Here is a 20516-nt window from a genome sequence, read left to right as displayed (position 1 = left end):
GCGGAGACAGCAAGGGCTGCGAGGTTAAGTTGTTGTGAAGGACAACATTCTGCTATAGCTCCACATGTGTAAAGCCGGAAATGGCTGTGAAGTCAAGTAGCACAGGTAAGATGCGACCCAGTTATCTGAACCAAAATCACAGAATCAACAAGAAACATTAAACAAAACAAACCAAAAATCAGAATAGACAGAACACAAGAAATAAATAAAAAAGAAAATAAATGATCATATTAGATGGTAATTACTATACCATAGTAATTGTAAGGCTGCCATAGACATAAATCAAGAATAGCAATATATTGGTACATATTATGAATAATAGTACCGTAGATAACTTCTTGTTGATAATCGAATGAGGCAACAACTTTTCTGAGGGGTCATAAGCAAAACATGGCTATTCAAGATAACCTTATGGTCACCAGTCATGTTGTAAACAGCTAATTTATGTTAACCGTATGCTAACTACATGTTAATTAATGTTAAAATGATGGTGACCATGTTAGAAACTAGTATTTTCTCATTTGTGCAAGCATCATGTTAATTTGTGCTATTAACATATTAGCAACATGTTAAAAAGCTAACCATGCTAAAGCACACTAACAGTATACTAAACATGCTTCAAACCTTAATTCTTGCTAGAAATGGGTAAACCTGTTATAGAACCACTATTTCAAAATGCTTATGTAATGTGCATTTATATATTGCATTTATCATGTATGACCATACATCCAAAGCGCTTTACAATTGTAGGGGGAGTGATGTGATGGGAGTGAAAGAGCCAATTCAGTGGATGGGGAAGATTTGGGGGCCATGATGGACAAGGATGGCTGAGAGAAGAAATTTGGCCAAGACACAGGGGTTACATTCTTTTTAAGATTTGGTATTTTAAATGACTACAGAGAGTCAGGACCTTGGTTTAATGTCTCATCTAAAAGGTGGATACTAATACTAGTTATCATACTCGTAACACTGTGATATGGCTGTATATTAACACTGCTGTGATTTGTGCATAGGCACAAGGATGCAGTGCTATGCTGATATATACTCGTATCGCAGTACTACCAGCAGTGTGATTAAGCATTTATACAACCATTCAATGGCAAAAGTGTGTCTCAAAAACTCTTTTGATTGAGGAAGTTGAAGAACTACTTTCATCCAGGTAACACTTTACAATAAAGGTCCTTGACTATTGATGTGTTAATATGTAAACTAAAGATTACTTTATTATGTACTAATGATGAGTTAATGCATGCACTAATCATGAACTAACTTTAACTACAACATGAGTGACAGGAGTACATATGTGAATAACGGCTGCCTTAATTACTTGTTAGTACATGATTGTTTGTTAATAAATGTATTAATTATCACATTAGTTTATGCTTAATTTAACCATCATGAACTCTTGATATGTTGGTGTATAATTATATCATGACTTTACTTGGAGGAGCACATCATCAACTCATTCTAATACTCATGAACTCCTTATGCTCGTCTGTCTAGTGCGTGTCTACGCTGAATAACAGTTAAAAAAGTGTTCAGTCAACATCAACATGAACAGCTTAAACACAGGAGTTCATAAGCAGTTAAGAATGAGTTAATAGTGATGTGCCCCTTATACATTAATTATACACTGACAGCTCCTCAGTTTATATTCGTTACATTTAGCTCAAACTTAAATGGTAATAATTAATACATTATTTACCAACATGTTTCAACAAGTAATTAGGGTAGACATGTTGTATTTTGTATTGTTTTTATTGCTTGTTTTTAGTAAATGTCTGCAGCAATATGGTGATGCCCAAAACAAATTTCCTGTCAAGGACAATAAAGTTTTACTACTACTACTATTATTCATACATGAACTCCTGTGACTCATGTTGTAGTTAATGATTAGCACGTGCCTTTACTTATCATTAATTCATAATAAGGTAATGTTTAGTTCACATATTAACACCTTATTACTCATGCATTATTATTGTAAAGTGTTACCTTCATCCATCATGGATTCACATTTCTAATTCAAAAAAGTGACTTTAGGATAAAGTATTTGAATTATTTCATTGAGTTATATTTCACATTTAACCACTATAGACTCCACAATAAGTGTCTTTTAGAAGGTTGTTCTAGGTGGGGTATGAGAGTGCTGCAAGCTGCTGACTTACTGGAAGTCCCATCTCCAAACTTGTTCAAAAACATTTTCAAACAGGCGATATTTTCATAAATAAACTGCACATTTGACATTTAAACAACTACACTTTCATCTATCTGAGAGTCACATTATTTGTCAAACTAGTGAGTTTAGTCCTTTGCTTTGCAGTCAGTGCAGGTGAAGTGATATGCGAGGGAGAAGATTCTGGATCAGTGCTGATTTCTCTAGAATATTGCTAGGCTTTTACCTAATCAGATTTAATAACCAGCAAGATTTGTTATATACAGTAAATGTTAATATTAATCATTAATATTAATCATGAAACATGCTAATTCACTTCCTCTGACTTCTCTGAGTTAAAATTTTAGGTTCAAGCTTCTCAAATGTTGAGAAGATCTAGTTGATAGATGATAAAAGTTAGATTTTTCGGATGAATCATCTGTTGAACTGCATCCCAGTCATCACAAATACTGCAGAAGAACTATTGGAACCAGCATGGACCCAAGATTCTCATAGAAATCATGGTTTGAGGTTACATTCAGTATGGGGGCGAGAGATCTGCAGAGTGTATGGCAACATCAACAGCCTGAGGTATCAAAACATTTGTGTTGTCATTTACATTACAAACCACAGGAGAGGGCAAATTCTTCAGCAGGATAGCGCAACCTCATACCTCAATCTCCACATCAAAGTTCCTGAAAGCAAAGAAGGTCAAGGTGCTCCAGTATTGGCCAGCCCAACATCCAGACATAAACATTATTGAGCATGTCTGGGGTAAGATGAAGGGAGAAAGAATCTTGATGAACTTTGGGTGTCAGGATCACCAGCGATTGTAACTCCGTAGGTCGCTGGAATACACTCACAATCACTTATGGACTACAAATCCGCCATTGTTGGACTGCAACTTCATACATGCACTCCGGTCACACACAGATGTTCCTCATTCTTACAGATGTTCCTCATTCTTCGGGGAGGGGGGCATATCAGTTACCTGACAAGATGACTGCCGGCACACTCCCAGAGCTGCAAGGTCCTTAGTCACTGCCAGAGCTGCCAGATCCTCAGTCACTGCCAGAGTCGCCGCCGCCAGAGTCGACTCTGTCGCCGCCAGAGTCGGCGCCGCTGCCACCAGAGCTGCCAGAGTCGACGCCACCGCCAGAGCTGCCAGAGTCGACGCCTCCGCCAGAGCTGCCAGAGTCGACACTGCCACCACCAGAGCTGCCAGAGTCGACGCCACCGCCAGAGCTGCCAGTCGACACCGCCACCACCAGAGCTGCCAGAGTCGCCGCCGCCGCCAGAGCCGACGCCGCCGCCTGAGTGAAAGGCCCGAGCCGCCGCCTGAGTCCCACGAAAGGCCCGAGCCGCTGCCTGAGTTCCACGAATGGCTGCCAAGGCCGCAGGACTTTCCAGAGCTGCCAGAGCTGTGTGATCCACTGGGGTTATATGAACTGCCAGTACTCCTTGAACCCAAGCCTCCTGACCCACTGGGGTTATATGAACTGACAGTGTCTCCTGAACCCAAGCCTCTGGACCCACTGGGGTTATATGAACTGACAGTGTCTCCTGAACCCAAGCCTCTGGACCCACTGGGGTTGAATGAACTGCCAGTGCATCTTGAACCCAAGCCTCCTGACCCACTGGAGTTGAACTACCAGTTTCTCCTGAACTCAAGCTTCCTGACTCACTGTGGGTGTATGAGCTGCTGATGTCCACTGAACATAAGCCTCCAGACCCACTGCAGCTCCATGCTCCAGACCCACTGCAGTCCCATGATCTAGGGCCACCGCAGCTCCATGCTCCAGGCTCAATAAACCTGCATGTGGATCCAAACTCTGTTGCAAGCCCCTGGTTACATGGGGGTTCTGCAAGAATGCTTTCTTTGCCATTCCAGATGACTTTATTAATAAGTTATTTGAGTCCTTGCAGAGATGTATGAATGTAGTCCTCTAAGCTCATGGGAGTCATACACAATATTAATTCTTTTTCCACTGCACCATGACTTTATATTCTATACTGTACATTAATAATAATTAAATAATTAAAAATCAAGGCATGATCTTATTTTATTTTGGTAAAATAAGCATAATCTAAAGGCCTTTACCTTTTAATTAAGCCACTTCTGATAGCAAATGATCAACTAGAAGTCAATTTATTATTTGTTGTTCTTAAAACTCGGAGAGGCGACAAGACTTTTGTCAGGTAGTGTATCTATCCATGTTTTAAAGATTTTTTGAGATCTTCTGTAATATTTGAATAGTATTCTGTAACTTTTTAGGGTGCATAAAAAATGTAGCAGACCACTACAGAGACTGTGAGTTCAGGGCCTCATTGGGAACTGACAAATCAGAGGCAGATCATTTAGTATATGATTAAATTAAATAGCTTTTTCTAGCACTTATGAGTGGCATATATCTGCAGGATTGCCTTTCATCTTTTGATCCATAAAGCACAAACCATTAAACTGTGATATTAAAGGTGCAGTGAGCCTTTAGTATGATGATATGCCACGTTTATTGCTAAAACAAGATAATTAGCTATTTTATTCTGCTCATTTCGGATGCCATAATTCCACCATCACACCTGCTGTGTCTTCCGCTCCATATTCCAGCAGGTGTAAGGAAACATTTCTGAAAGAAACAGCAGGGTCATTATTTCTGAATGCTGTAAACGAATGGGATGTATGAAAAAAACGTATGCTATGTCTAGATCCTATAATGGGATCCAATCCTGTGTTGTGGGTTCCCTGGCGTATCTCAGATTAGCAGAACAGACAGGGACAATCTAGTGATGTTTGCACAGCTTAAGTCATCCTTCCTTGACGTCATGGATAAGCCATCGGATCCATTTAAATGTATCTAGCATGTAGTGCATCGCTCCTGATGCACGTACGCATCAAAATCACCGAAAACAAGGACAAATTTGTTTTTATTAAAAAAACTATCTTTACACTTTTAATTGTAGTTTTAGATAACACTGGGCAAATAAAAGTGGGCAAATAAACTGGGCAAATAAAAGTGTGTATCAGATTTCATTGGTGCCAACAAAAAAATGGAATTTTAAATGCTATGAATATGAGTTATGAATAAACGTTGATATATGTGCTCTAAACATTTTTATAAACAAATTTATATATTGTCCAAAGATAAAAACTGTTTTTACACAAGTGCTATACAGCTTATTAGTGACAGGAATCATTTGATGACATTAAATGCATATAAAGGCCAAAGTGCAACCTCAAAATGTATGTTCCACAGCAACTCGCACCTGATCTCTGTTACCCTGATGAAGGCAAGTGTTTGCCGAAATGCATAGGCAGTTTTAAGGAATAGCCATGTAAAAAAAGGGCTTTTTAATATTTTTTCCACATTTTTTTAAGTGCCTTGGATTTACGTTCCTTAGATAATAATCCCTTATCCAAAGAGCACCGCCACACTAATTAAGCTACCCCTGAGCACTTTTTGTTTGATTTTGGATATTTATACGATCATCTCAAAAACACTGCAAGAATTATATCCTTTGTTTTCAGTGAGGATTTAGAGAAACTTGTTCATGGTTTTATCAGCAGCAGAGTGGATTACTGTAATAGACTACTTACCGACTTCCCCAAAAAGACAGTCAGACAGTTGCAGCTCATTCAGAACGCTGCTGACCAGAACCAGAAAAATCAGAGCACATCACACCTGTCCTCAGGTCTTTACACTGGCTCCCAGTTACATTCAGAATAGCTTTTAAAGTATTAAAATCACTAAATCACTAAATCGCCTAGGACCTCAATACATTACAGATACGCTCACTGAATCAGCTTCCAGAATCGATCAGATGTGCTCCAACATTAGGTACATTCAAATCAAGACTGAAAACACCTCTGTTTAGCTGTGCTTTTACTGAATGAGCACTGTGCTACATCTGACAGATGGCACTATTATGTCTTTTCTTTTTCATTCATTTATAACCCGTTTTAACACATTCATATCTGTTTTTATTTTCTTATACTTCTCTTTTGTTCCTGTTTATGTAAAGTACTTTTAATTGCTAGTGTGTATGAAATGTGCTATATAAATAAACTTGCCTTGCCTAAAAAAACCATTAAGGTAGACACTTGCATCTAATATGTTTTCTATGTATACACTTTTGTAAAATTGATTTGATCTGGACTACAAAATGGGACGTCTCAACTTTGACCCACATAAGTGTCAGTGTATGTTGAAATGTAAGTCTGAATTGAATGTATAATGTTCAGGTGTACATGTTTTGCTCTGTTGGTGTCCTTGTCTATGAAGAATTAGCAAAAACTAATTTCCTCTTGCGAATAATGAAGTATCTAATTAACTAAAAATCTTTATAGGCATATTTACTGATGGTCACAGTGGCTTGTCGCAACCACCCCCAAAGTAACTCATTTTAAAGGAGAAAAAAAACAACGTAAACAAGGCTCTGTTTTGGGAAAATAATGCTAATGAGCAGTCTAGAGCGCAAAAGCTTAAATGTCATGATCCAAACAGTCTCTGAGATCAGTGAGGGCCTGCTGACGTTCCGAGGTTAAGATAATTAGTCACTAAGAAGCTAAAGCACAGACTCCTCATAATGAGCTGTGGAAGTCCCATGATCCAGCGTCACGGTCAATAACAACAATCTAGTGTTGTTCTTGCAATAAACATACATCCTGAAACATCCTCTCAGAGTGTATGGCTGCCCGATGAAAAGCCAAAAATGTGAAAAAAATCTGTATTTCATGAGTAATTACTAATGCAAGAGCAACATAAACTAGAATACATCAATCTGGGTATTCAAAAAGAAGCCAATTTGTTGCTACAGCCGACTGATCTTGCGTTTCTTGAATTCCTTCACTATAAAACAGCATAGATGAATATCTCTTTCATAATGAGATATTACAATCAGAGACCTGCTGCTTGTTCACAGGGGTTTTCCTCTCAGACGCTGAATCTGGAGGCGTCATGTCTTCTGTTCGCTCTGCATGGGCAGAATCTCTGTCAGCCAGTACTCGACGAGAGAGCAGACTACTGAAACCTCATCTGGATGGGAAGAAAGAGAAAGAAATTATCACGCTGTTACCTGCTTGCATGCATTTCTATATTATTTGCTTTGCTTTTATGCAGTTATGCTACCTCCTGTTTGGATTTGGTTAATATCAGGGCCAGATATCTCTTGTAAATGAGATTCAAATCACAACAGGATCAACCTGGTTAAAAAAGGGCTAAATAAAAATATGGAGCGACTGAAATGTACCATTGTGCATGCATTTACACAGTGATTTGGTATTAGGAAGTCATATGGAAATGACACGGCTGCAATAAAAGACTAAGCATTGATGACCCTCTGCATGTACTGGAGGAAATAATGGTGTTTGGGGAAAAATTATAGATAAATGGTATGTCCCGTGGTTGTCGTGGAGACAGAGTCACCATGGACACCTGTTCGGAATGTCCTGAATCTGCTGAGTGCTTGTAGCTCCTCAGTAAAACATCTCATTAAGGAAGTAATCCTATTAAGGTCTAATGTGACTTCACAAGCACACACTGCAAAAATAGTAGGGGCATATTCATTGTAAACACTGATTTGTTTATATGCACAGATGTGGACACACTGTGGATACATTTAATTTATTAAAGGCCAGTTTCATTAGTTTGCCTTTTTTCATGTTTTTGTTGACCTACAAATCGAAAGCAGTATCATATTAGTTTATATTATATTAGAAAAGTTGATTTTCTCAAAAATTTTTATATACATATTTACACACATACAAAATCTATACACATATACACACAGGGTGGGCCATTTATATGGATACACCTTAATTAAATGGGAATGGTTGGGGATATTAACATCCTGTTTGTGGCACACTAGTATATGTAAGGGGGCTTGTAAATAACTCATGAAAGAATAAAGTTATGTTTAAAACCAAGCACACCATTGTTTTTCATGTGAAATTCCCAGTAAGGAATTTACAATTACAGAGGTCAAACGCTTCCTGTAGTTCTTCACCAGGTTTGCACACACTGCAGGAGGGATTTTGGCCCACTCCTCCATGCAGATCTTCTCTAGATCTGTAAGGTTTCGGGGCTGTCGCTAAGCAACACAAAGTTTTAGCTCCCTCCAAAGATTTTCTATTGGATTTAGGTTTGGAGACTGGCTAGGCCACTCCAGAACCTTGATAAGCTTCTTACGAAGCGACTCCTTGGTTTTTCTGGCTGTGTGCTTTGGGTCATTGTCATGTTGGAAGACCCAGCCATGACCCATCTTTAATGCTCTGACTGAGGGAAGAAGGTTTTTACCCAATATCTCACAATACATGGCCCCGTTCATCCTCTCCTTTATACAATGCCGTCGTCCTGTCCCCTGTGCAGAAAAACACCCCCAGAGCATGATGCTTCCAGCCCCATGCTTCACTGTAGGTATGGTATTATTGGGATGATACTCATCATTCTTCTTCCTCCAAACACGGCGATTGGAGTTAAGACCAAAGATATGGTGTGGTCTCATCTGACCACAGGAATTTCTTCCATGACTCCTCTGGATTATCCAGATGGTCCCTGGCAAATTTCAGACGGGCCTTGACATGGGCTGACTTAAGCAGGGGAACCTTTCTTGCGATGCAAGACTTTAAACCATGACGTCTTATGATGGTAGCCTTGGAAACGGTGGTCCCAGCTCTCTTCATGGCATTGACCAGCTCCTCCCCTGTAGTTCTGGGCTGATTCTTGACCATTCTTAGCATCATTGATACCCCACGAGGAGAGATCTTCTGTGGGGCCCCAGTCTGAGAGACATTGACAGTCATCATTAGCCTCTTCCACTTTCTGACAATTGCTCCAACAGTTGTTCTTTTTTCACCAAGCTGCTTGGCAATTGCCCCGTAGCCTTTTTCAGATTTGTAAAGGTTTACAATTTTGTCTCTTGTGTCTTTTGATAGCTCTTTGGTTTTGCCCATGTTGCTACTTAGAATTTTGACTGATTTTGGGCTGCACAGCTAACAACCTCAAACAGGTGCTACTAAATTAGAATCATGAGCAGAGTGTAGCTGGACTATTTAAAAGCAAAATAACAGGTATAATATATATATATATATATATATATATATATATATATATATATATATATATATATATTCATGTATTCAACGCCTCATGCACCAACGCTGCGTACGCACAAAAACTTTGTGTATGCCAGATTTCACACTCATGATTGGATTTACTAACGATGAAATTAAAGTGAGAATGTGCGTTGGTCCAAGCCAACTTCATGTCTGACATACTTGCATTTCTTGTGTGTGTTTGTTTTATTTACATTGGCGACTCCTAGAGGCAATTGTGTTAAATTGCACACTACAAAGTATCTTTGAGCCGTGCAATGGCAGCTGTATGGGAAAGGATCATCCACATGTCTAGCAGGTATATAAGGTTTCCATACCATGCAGTTGACCAGCCAAACATTAAAGCGCAATTTGTAGCGATCGCCGGTTTTCCCAAAGTAATCGGAGCGATCGACTGCACGCACATTGCTATAAAGGCGCCATCTGAAGATGAATTTGCATAAGTGAATCGGAAACATTTCCATTCAATAAACGTGCAAATAATATGTGATGCTCAAATGCGCTTAACATAATACACACACTTATTATTGATTCCTACTTGTCTTCCTCGTGATGAGTAGGCAAAATCTGACATGTAGTGGGGGAAAGAAGAATGAGTTCCTCAGACGCTAGAATCTAACTGGGTTCATGATCGATCGTGTCAAAACATGTTACCATGCGCTTTATGAGCTACACCACTCACGCTGCTATTTGCTGCTCTCTTTAGTTCTGTTGTCTCTGTCAATCAAACGGTGATGGGCGGGATTCACTCAACTAGCTCATTCCAACGAGGTGTGCCATTTGCACTTAGCCTAAATAGAGACTACAAAATTTTACACATTTACATCGGACCATTTTTAAAAAAAAAAATTCACTCACAGTGCGATTTTCAGACCCCACTGCATCAACCGTGTCAGCTAAACTCTCCCACTCTATTTTTTTTTCTTTTGTTATTAATTCTGAAGGACAAACTTGCAAATAACAGTTTTTCTCTGGTCTACCTCCAAAAGGAGCACCTCTAATTCACATTCTGTTCAAAGTTTCTCTTTTTGCTTGCTTATGCCATTGCCATTGCTCGTGCGCTCAGTTTCAAGTTAATTCAGATATACAAAGAGAATATACGTGGGATTCCGTGTACGCAGAGTTTCATACATCTGAATTTTTTTACTGTGTACACACATTTACAGCTTTGTGCGTACGCAATGTTTTAGCATGAAGTCTTCGTACATGAGGCTCCTGGTGAAGGAAAGATGTGCTAGACCAAGAAAATATCTGAAAGGCAAAGGCAAAAATGAATATGGTAAATGGTAAGAATGGTAACAGACAAACCACAAACCACCTCCAAAGAGCTCGAGGAACATCTTGCTGCTGAAAATATCATTGTACATCATTCCACAGTCCAGCACACTTTTCACAAACAACAATGGAAGGTGATGCATAAAGAAGTCTTTACTGCATTCTGCCAACAAGAAGAGTTGTTTGAGGTGTGCAAAGGCTCATCTGGACAAGCCTGAATCATTTTGGAAAAATATACTCTGGACAGTATATGGTGGAGGGTTCATCATGCTGTGGGGATGTGTGGCAGGCACAGGTACTGGAAACCTTGTCAGAGTTGAAGGTTGCATAAATTCCACCCAGTATCAGCAGATGTTCACAATGTTCAGGGACAATGTTCAGGAATCAGTCAAGAGGCTGAAGTTAGGGCAGGGTTGGATGTTTCAGCAGAACAATGACTCAAAGCACAGTTCCAGATCTACCAATGAATTCATCCTGACACATGATACAATGATCTAAAACGGACATCCCAGTCCCCAGACTTGAACATCATCAAAAATCTATGGATTGATTTGAAAAGGGCTGTTCATGCTCGGCACCCATCAAACCTGATTAAACTGTAAGATTTTGCAAGGAAGAATTGTCCAAAATGCCTTCAGCAAGAATTCAGGTACTTACCCTTGACTATAAAAAGCATCTACAAGCTGTTATTTTAGCAAAAGGTGGCCGTACAAAAGATTGATGTCATTTTGCACTTGTCTGTTTATGTTATGACTTAAATTGCATTGCATCTGTTGATTAAATAAATGGTATGTCAGAACTGAAATGTTGCTTTTTCCCGAGGGTATAAGATATATCTAAATGAAATTGCTGATTTGAACAGCCAGCAGGCTATGGCTTGCAATTATGAAAATGATCAGGTGTGCCCAAAATTTTGCATAAAACTGTATACGAGTGGCTCAAAAATTAAGACCACTTTCTCTAGATCTACAATTATTGTCATTATTATTTTATGCATATATATTATCAGTGTTAAAACAGTTGTGCTGCTTTATATCTGTTCGTAAACAATTTGTGAGGGCATATAGAAAGTTCAAAAGAGCAGCTGTTATCTTAATATATCTTTGATCTATTTAATGTGTAAGTTTGAACAGTAGTGTATTTTCTGTGCACTTTATTGGTGGCTAATATCACCCCTTCATCTGAATTATAGTCTAGTGTTTGCAACCATTACTAAAAATCAAAATACATATTGTATTTTTTATGTTCAGACACGGCCCTCACTCACCTGCAGGTAAAGTGCTTGTGTCTTTGAACTGTTCCAACTGTGATTTTAACTGTGCTTCATTTTTCACCAGTAAAGCCCTGAGGCCACACAGCCTGGAGATCTCAGCAGGGGGCAGCGTTGAGTCTGAGAGACGAGAAAATAGAGTCTCTGCTGCAGAGAGTGAAAGACAGGGGCCACTTTCTACACTGGAGCCTGATGGGAAGAGTTGAAAAACACAGTATATTTAAATCTCATCGACCACTGTTCAATTGTTTGATTATATTGTTATGTTTTTCTTCATTTTAAACAGCTTTGATATAATTTACACTGTAAGAGTTCAAGTACAGATGAATTGACTGTGATTTCCGTAAGAATTTGTTTTTAAAGATATCTACAGTAGAATTGGATTCAGCAAGAATGCATTAAATGCTACACACAACACACAATGCTAAAATATATTTCTATTTCAAATAAATGCTGTTTAAACTTTGTATTCCTGCAAGAATCAAAACCAAATCAGCACATCAGGATGATTTCTTAAGAATCATGTAACACCGAAACAAAATACAGCTTAAAAATATATTAAAATACAACAGAGAGTAAAAAATATTTAAGAATATATTGTTTTATAGACCTTTTTCTTCGTTGCAGTATGGAAAGCGTCATAGCATCCAGCGTCTTCTGGTAGGATGCTTAGAACTTCCGTTTACAGTGTTTACAACAGGTAAATCTTTATCCAAAAATGGTTGACAATACCATTTTAAGTGGCTTACAGAGTGTTTTTGTCATCCACAAGTTTGATTTTGAAAGACGCGTTAAAGTCGTTATACTTGCGTCAGATGCGGTTCAAGTGTGAAATAAAAACGTTCTCCTAATTCAGCGTCTACCACCAGATCAGATGCTGTAATACAGTGTCAGTGTTCAGCTATACTGTATTAAGCAGCTCTTCAATGCACACACACACACACACACACACACACACACACACACACACACACACACACACACTCACACACACACACACAAGGTATGTTACGTTAAAACATGCAATTTCCAAAAAATAGTAAAGTTACTGTAAAAAAGTACGTTACTGATACTCTGCTGGCTGATTTTCATGTTGATTTAATCGGAAGCCGTTCATGTTTCATTCAGTTAGTTTGTATTGTATAGTATTTACCACGATATGGGTCTCTCTGTCATTTCAAAATGCCACTTTATTTTCACTTTGTGCTGGTCTTTTAATCAATGTGTTAGTGGGACAGTGTGTGGGTCAAACATTTTGGTGAATTACATTTGTTAGCGTTGGTTATATATTTGAAAAAAAAGAGAAAATTATCACTTTTGCGATGACGAGGCTCCATTTAAATGAGGATGAGGGTAAATGACTCGAAGATGTTGTTTTTCATTCCTATTAGATCGCATTTTGTAAATATTCAGTCCAGGATGTGGCGCTGATCAACAGCAGTATTAGTTCAAAGATGTTAAAAGCAAGTAAAATAGATTAACTATCGTTTCAAAGCTGTCTGAATGTGACTGTTTATAAGCTGCCGACTGGAAGTTCGAAGCATCCTCCTTACGCATACATGCGAAGCATAGTGGGCAATTTTGCATTCTAGGAAAAAGGTCTATAGTATGTTTAATGATATAAAAGTAGCATTGGTAAGCAAAAAAAATCCCATGAACACCAAATATCTGAACGGCAAGGAGTCAATCTAGGGCCATATATATTTGCAAAATAAAAGTACTGCAAATAATAAAGTACTAAGCAAAAAAAAAAATAAAATAAAAAAAATTATATATATATATATATATATATATATATATATATATATATATATATATATATATATATATATATATATATATATATATATATATATATATATATATATATATATAATTTTTGAGAAATAGCACTGCCTTTACGAAACCAAACATTACAAAAGAACTTAGGCATTTACTGCAGGCCCAGACCTACTGGACTGTAAGACCCCCTCGGTGATACTTAAATGGAGGCAGGTCCGGGCCTGTAAACACACAAGTTCCCTTGACTCTGCCCCCTTGTCAAATCAGGGTCACAAAGTGAAACGTGCAGAAACATGAAGTGCAATGTGAAAACAACATTGCAAACTCACCGTTGGCAAATCAAAATGAGCATTGCAATTGACTGGACGGGTTTTGTGAAGGCAATGCAATAAAAAATGTTTGGCAAATATTTATGATTTTTTTATTGCAAATATTTTAGTTTGTTTGCACTGTTTAAATATTTATTTGCAGTTCTTTTTTGTTAGCAAAATAATTTTTTATTTCTCAAATAAATTTTCGCTTTGCAATTTTTAAATTTATTTATTTTTTGCTCAATACTTTATTTTTTGTTTGCAAATTTTTCTTTTATTTTTGCAAGTATATATGGCCCTAGACTGACTCCACAGAAGAAATAAAAAGGGATTATTTAAAGTTTATTAAACATTTATACCAGAGGTCTTGCGGTCGGAGAGGTAGGTTTCCAAGGTTGTCTGAAGAAAGTCTAGCACCTCCTCTGAATTCCCCTCATCTTTCTGTGCGAATGTGAATTCGACAGCTCTCGTTCGAGGCACCAGTCCAAGGGCGAGGAGTTTCTCTTTGTGGCGTTTCTTCTTCATCTTCCTCTTTCTGTTCTTGCTCAGTCTCTCTGTGCTCAATGAGCTTCCAGTATCCCCTTCATCAATGGGATGTGCAACATCTGCCAGACCCTCTACAATGCCCTCTGCTGGATAGGTCAATACTTCAGCTGTTGCAATGGGAAACACTTTTTTCTTTCTCTTCCTTTTCCTCTTCTTATGTAACTCCTGATCATCAGCATCTGAAAGATCCAAAAAACGGCTCATGGCGAGGAGGATTACAGACTTTCTCACAGTATTAGAATGATTACAAAAATCCGACAGGCATCAGGCTCCATTCTCTGGAGAACGAGGTTTAAAGTGGCTGATTTCTCATGAACGGATTTATATAAATTAACTATAGGAGCTGAATGACTTCACTTACAGTCTCATTATATTTACATTTATGCTCTTCGTAGACTAGCTCAAATAAAAAGCAACGTAAAAGAAATATGCACACACTCTATAAGACGCAATTACTAGAGTGGATGGCTCACGCACACACACATATCCCTTTGCCCTTTCAGTATTTTTCTGCAGGCTTTTCAAGCTCCTCAGGACTATACAAACACACAGAGTTGTGCTGAGCTATTGATTTTATTCATCTGTATTCAGAGCAGAGAAACTGACCGCACATCTGAGCGTCACACCGCAGGAACGAAAGACTCCGCTCATCAGCATACAGCTCATACAATGAGACCCGTTTGCAATAAAGGAGGGATCAGAGAAGGCTTGATAACACGGACATTATGAGAGTGCATTTGCGCGTGTGTGTGTGAGACAGAGGTTATTGCTGCTCTGCGGGTCTACTGAGGTCTATTGAGATCAATAGCAACAAAAAGACAGTAGGAGGAAGAAATCTGTGGAGCTTTTTTAGTGAAAGAAGACTGAAGTACACTAAGCTAAAGCACAGATATGGCACCTGAACTAACAGGCTGTGCAACATTCACATTTTATTTCACACAGTACAAGTGCAATATTTTTTCATTTAAAATATTTTATGCAACACTTCTCCAGCTCTTATAAATGCAAAAAGCAGAAAAATGGGAATGAAATGTCCCAAATGATCAAATGAAGAGCCTGATTCCTGTTAATTGCATGATTTTGTTAAATAATTGAAATGTTGTGTGTTTGTTAATATAAAAAATTATAAAAAGTGTATTTCCCCTATGAATAGGGATGCTACTATTATCCTGGGTATGGTGGCTTAATAATATGCTCCACTGAATCATATGATTTGATCGTTTGGATCCACAACAGGTGTGGTTTGACTATTATAAACAGAAAAATCACTCAAGTTTAAAAGCACAGCTAAATAATTCAAAAGTAAAATGTCAAATAGGATATTAAGAGCTGCAAAATCTGCAGTGACTAATAATTAGGCAAGATTATTGATAAGATTTGCCAGGATCAAAACTAGTGTTTTTTTGTTGTCGCTCCTAAATGGTGGCCCTTTGTCGTACCGCTTACACCTCTTATTAAGATGCATATCTTATTGTTGATCCATGAGTTGACTCTCCATTTTCAACTAGTATTTAAAAGGGCTCCTATTTTAACCCCTTTTCAATTTAAGATAAGTCTTTTGTGTCTCCAGAATGTGTCTGTAAAGTTTTAGCTGAAAACACCAATCAGATGATTTATTACATCTTTCAGAATATTAGAATTTTCTGCTCTGAACACAATGTAGCTGTGTTTGTTGCCTGTGCCTTTAATGCAGTTTCTCCCCACCCATCATTCCCACGTGCCTGTCAGAGTGTGCCATAATCTCCACCTTGGCTGCGTCAGATAAGCAGTACAGTGACAGACACGAAGAAAGCAGATCCCACTTAATGTTTGTGAGAAATACTATTTGTTGTGGAGTTAATGAGTCGATGAGAACGATGAGTCACACACAATACTGTTAAAAAGTTCATGCACACGGCGCACAGTTTAACTTTGCACTGTTTTTGCATGCAAATGTGACAGGATACACATTAATATCCTGTTGTATGGATATCAGTTATGTTAATGTACAAAATTAGCTTGATTTAATGTTCACAAACCGGGATTGAAGCATCTTCTTTTATAATTGTACAGACACTATGCGTCTATGGTGTTGAATTATTTTATTTTTCTTTCAGTATTACAAATCATGCACGTTTTAAAAATGTTTTAAACTTGTAAAACTGATTCTTAATCACATTTGATGATGATTTATGATCACAGAGAGCTGAACAAATATTTTAATCCCAGTTTCTTTGCGCATGTCCTGTCTTGTTGATATGATTATACGCATTGCTACAGAGACGTGTTAATACGTGGCTGTCTATCAATTCGGTGGGCGGGAAAACTGTGGTCTATGTCACGATGTGGTAGGCCTCTGGATCCTATTTTAACATCAGGAAATTAAAAAAGAGACTTATTGTGTTTTGTATGACCTCAGTATGACTGTGGACACACTATACCTACACACAGTTCTGTCCAAACAGCTGACAAAAGAGGATTTTCATCATAGGTGCCCTTTAATGCATTTCTTTTGTCCGTCGACAACCACTTTCCTGATTTCTTTGAGGGAAGGATCTATGGGAGGATGCCTATATAAGCCTTTTCTAATCTTTCTTGCAGAATTTACATATGAACATGAAAGGAGACAATGGAAAACAATACGAAGCACAGGATCTTTCATTTCTGTTCTGATAGCAGCAAAACTTTGTTGAATGCCTTTAGTTTGTTGCAATCAGTACTGGCAAGAGAACATTGCTTTTTTTAATTATTATTTTACTTTCAAACTTAGGATTTCAGATGTTGTAGTTCAAACAATGTCTGGATAAAACATAAAAATGCCTATAATGTTTAGATAATAATTCAGTAGGTGGACTTTTGTGGTTGTTTGAGTGCATTTGACCCCATTATTGTTTGTACTACAATAGCAAAGGGATCAAAGTGAGACCGTAGTGGGTGAAAGTGGACAAGCTCAAAACATTTCAGATCAAAAACTTTTGAAGAAGCTTGAAAAAAAAGCTGATATCTTGCAAGACTTGGAAAAAGTATGACATTAATCAGATTCACCAACTCACCAGCTGGGCTGTCCTCAGAGTCAGTGGGATCTGGATTGGACACTGTGACTGAATTATGCCTGCTAGTAATGAAGTAGCCTTCAGGAGGAGGAAGTACAGTGTAGAGCTTTTTACCCTGCACAGCTGTTCTCTTCACATTACCTAAAAGGAGACACAGAAAAAATCAAATGAGCAGTCAAATCCCCTATTAAAACTTTGATAGCTTGGAAATGAAGCAAAACTCAGACCTGATGTTTTGGATGGGATGGACTGAGGTCTTTGTACAGGTGGCAGGGGTGCACTGCTCTCCTGAGCAGCCGGTTGCGTCACACTTGGCCCTTGCGCTGCAGCATACAGTCTTTGTAGGACCTTAGATTGGAATACTAAGATAGAACATGTATTTTCATTAATCGATCAATTTCAGTCTTTTAGTTCAGTAAAAATGCATATTCATCTATTCTGGTATAAACTAGCAGGCAATTCTTGATGGAGCACACATTTCTTAAACCCTTTTCAAACATTAACATCAAATTAAGAAAGGTTATTTATAGTCAAGCACAAGCTATAATGTAAACACTTTATATTATCTTAATCCTCAGTTCTCTTGTCTAATACTGCTCTTTTGTGGTTAGTCATTTCAATAATCATACAAAACTTGAGATAAAGTTGGTTTTATATTCACACATTCGTTCATGAGAACTTGCGAGAGGGTCTCTATATTGTTTACTATGCTACTTCGAATATTCCGTCAGTAATAGCATGCAAGTATGACTTCAAAACAACATTAGCAATATTTAATTGACTAAATAAAGTAAAATATTAAGAAGAAAGTCCAATTGTGGAAAAAAAGACAACTTTACATCAAAACAAAACTTTATATTTTTGTAAAATGTACATATCCTTATCTCTGTAAAAATGCTCTGGTCTCCTAACAGTTACTAGTTATCAATCTATTTTCTATTTAAACAACAACAACAACACTGTTTTAGCTACTCTTTATTCTGTAAACATTTAATGTCAACAAAAGCACGTGTCTCGAACAATTGGTTTTGTTGCACGTTAACGTTAACACATTATATAGTTTTACAACATACCTTCTTTTCTGGCGGACATATCCGCGGTTTAGATTCAAAACGACACTTTACCCGAGCCTAAATAAAATTGCGCATTATAATAATGATAAAAAACAGCTATAAAAGATGTAAACAGGCACAGTGGAAGGTAAGGGCAATTATCCGAACTCAAACATTTCAATTTAAAATATATCATACATTTAATGTAAATCCAGAATTAAACATGTAGACCACCTAAGAAAATAGACCGAAAATCCCACATATGAACTATAAACACAAAAAAATCTCGCTGTGCCGCTTCTCGTGTGGTGTCGTTTTATTTCCGACCTCATCATCATGGCGGCTGAGCGCGCAGCATCTGAACAGCGCCACTCAGCGGCGGTGACGGGAGCTACATGAGCAGCATCAGGGGAGCCGCATCTGCACCCGCGGGGCGGCGACTGCTCAGCACATGCACTCAAAACTTCCCTGCCACCATCATAATGTAGCCGCAATCTCAAGGAATACCTAGAATGTCAGCGTGGAAGAAGGTACGTTCAGCCATTTGTGCATGCATATGTCTTGAAATGTGCTGAGGAAAGCAACAGAAAAGTGTAGGCACTATTCTCAGGTGTGAGCATTTGTGTGGCGGGATGCGGAGCTCGTAATTGCAAACTCACCTGCCGAGAGAAGGCGTGACACGATCACCTGGCCCCTTTTTAATTGATTTGTTATCCAGTTAAATCTTTGTTTTAAAAACATTGCATTTTAATAGCAGTTAAGTTTGGACTTTAGTGTGATTTACATTGCTGAACTTTTCATTATGAATCGTAAACAACTTTAAAAAATAAAGGTCATTTATTGGCGATGGTGGTTCCATAAAGACGCTTTAATTTACATTAATGGAATCATTGCATTTTACAAAATCTACAAAGTGTTCTTCACACACAATTAAATGAAAAAACCATTAACTAAAGGTTCAACCCAAGTACAGTTTTTGAAATGGCTAATTATTCTGCTTATGCATACAAACTTGAAAATGTAGGCCTACTGTATGTGCTTTAAACATTTTGTAGTTGTGGACTGCACTGATATGATGTGTATAGTCACTTGTTTTTATTTACTTGCTGCTCCAATAAAGAAAATCTGAATAATCAGGGTGCTGACATTAATTTCTGTCAAAGCGAGACCTGGAATATTAAAAACGTAGACTCTAATCTTTATCTAACTGTATTCTAAACAGTCTAAACAAGAGAATATGTTGGTACAATGAACCATAAAGTTTTATTTTGTATTATGTTGAAAATGTTATTTGTGCAAGCAGATTTGCATTACTTGTAGATTACACTGATCACCAGTGGTGGAAAGAGTACTGATCATACTCAAGTAAAAATAACATTACCTGCCCAAAAATGTAGTTCAAGTAACTTAAAAGTATCTGTTGTAAATATTACTCAAAATATGAGTAAAATGTAGCCCTTTTAAGAGTACTCAAGAGTAGTGAGTATTACGCTGTGAAAGGCTAATGCTTTTATATGCAATTTGTGCATGTGTGTGTGTAAACATAACATTCTGTAGTGCATTTAGTTACTGTTTAAGACTTTTTGGAAATTTTCAGACTGTGTTAACAGTCTCTGGCTCATAGCATGCAAAGAGTTTGGCTCTCGTTGGACACCTTTAATACTTTCAAACAGCTTGCTGCATTTATAAAGCGCCCATGTGTTGAGGTTGTTCAGTATGATGTGATTTTACTTTCTATGTGTGATTTGATTGGACAGGATTCGCAGGACTGATTTTTCTAATCAGCCAATCGCCATAGACAAGAAAAAATAAAGTAGTGACTGCAGTTTGAAGGAAAGTAGTTGAGAAAAAGTACCAATACTGCTCTAAAAATGTACTCGAGAGAAAGTACACATTTTTGAACTACTTAGTGAATTGCAATGCCTGAGAAAAACTACTCATATTACAGTAATTGAGTATTTGTAATCTGTTACTTTGCACCACTG

General features: G+C 37.8%; 1 protein-coding gene across 1 annotated transcript; it reads right to left on the bottom strand.

Moving 5' to 3' along the window:
* Window positions 1–5258: 5258 nt before the first annotated feature.
* Window positions 5259–18853, bottom strand: LOC130244497 (glutamate-rich protein 1). Its single transcript, XM_056476954.1, has 6 exons — window positions 18553–18853; window positions 17707–17841; window positions 17480–17620; window positions 14261–14626; window positions 11806–11997; window positions 5259–7185 (listed from the first exon to the last, which is right to left on the bottom strand). The coding sequence occupies exons 1-6, from the start codon at window positions 18569–18571 to the stop codon at window positions 7106–7108; spliced, it is 933 nt and encodes a 310-aa protein (XP_056332929.1). The 5' UTR covers window positions 18572–18853; the 3' UTR covers window positions 5259–7105.
* Between the last annotated feature and the right edge of the window lie 1663 nt (window positions 18854–20516).

The sequence above is a fragment of the Danio aesculapii genome, chromosome 17, assembly GCF_903798145.1.
Source record: "Danio aesculapii chromosome 17, fDanAes4.1, whole genome shotgun sequence".
Classification (NCBI taxonomy): Eukaryota; Metazoa; Chordata; class Actinopteri; order Cypriniformes; family Danionidae; genus Danio; species Danio aesculapii.
The sequence above is the reverse complement of the archived record's forward strand: the minus strand, read 5'-3'. Positions and strand labels throughout refer to the sequence as shown.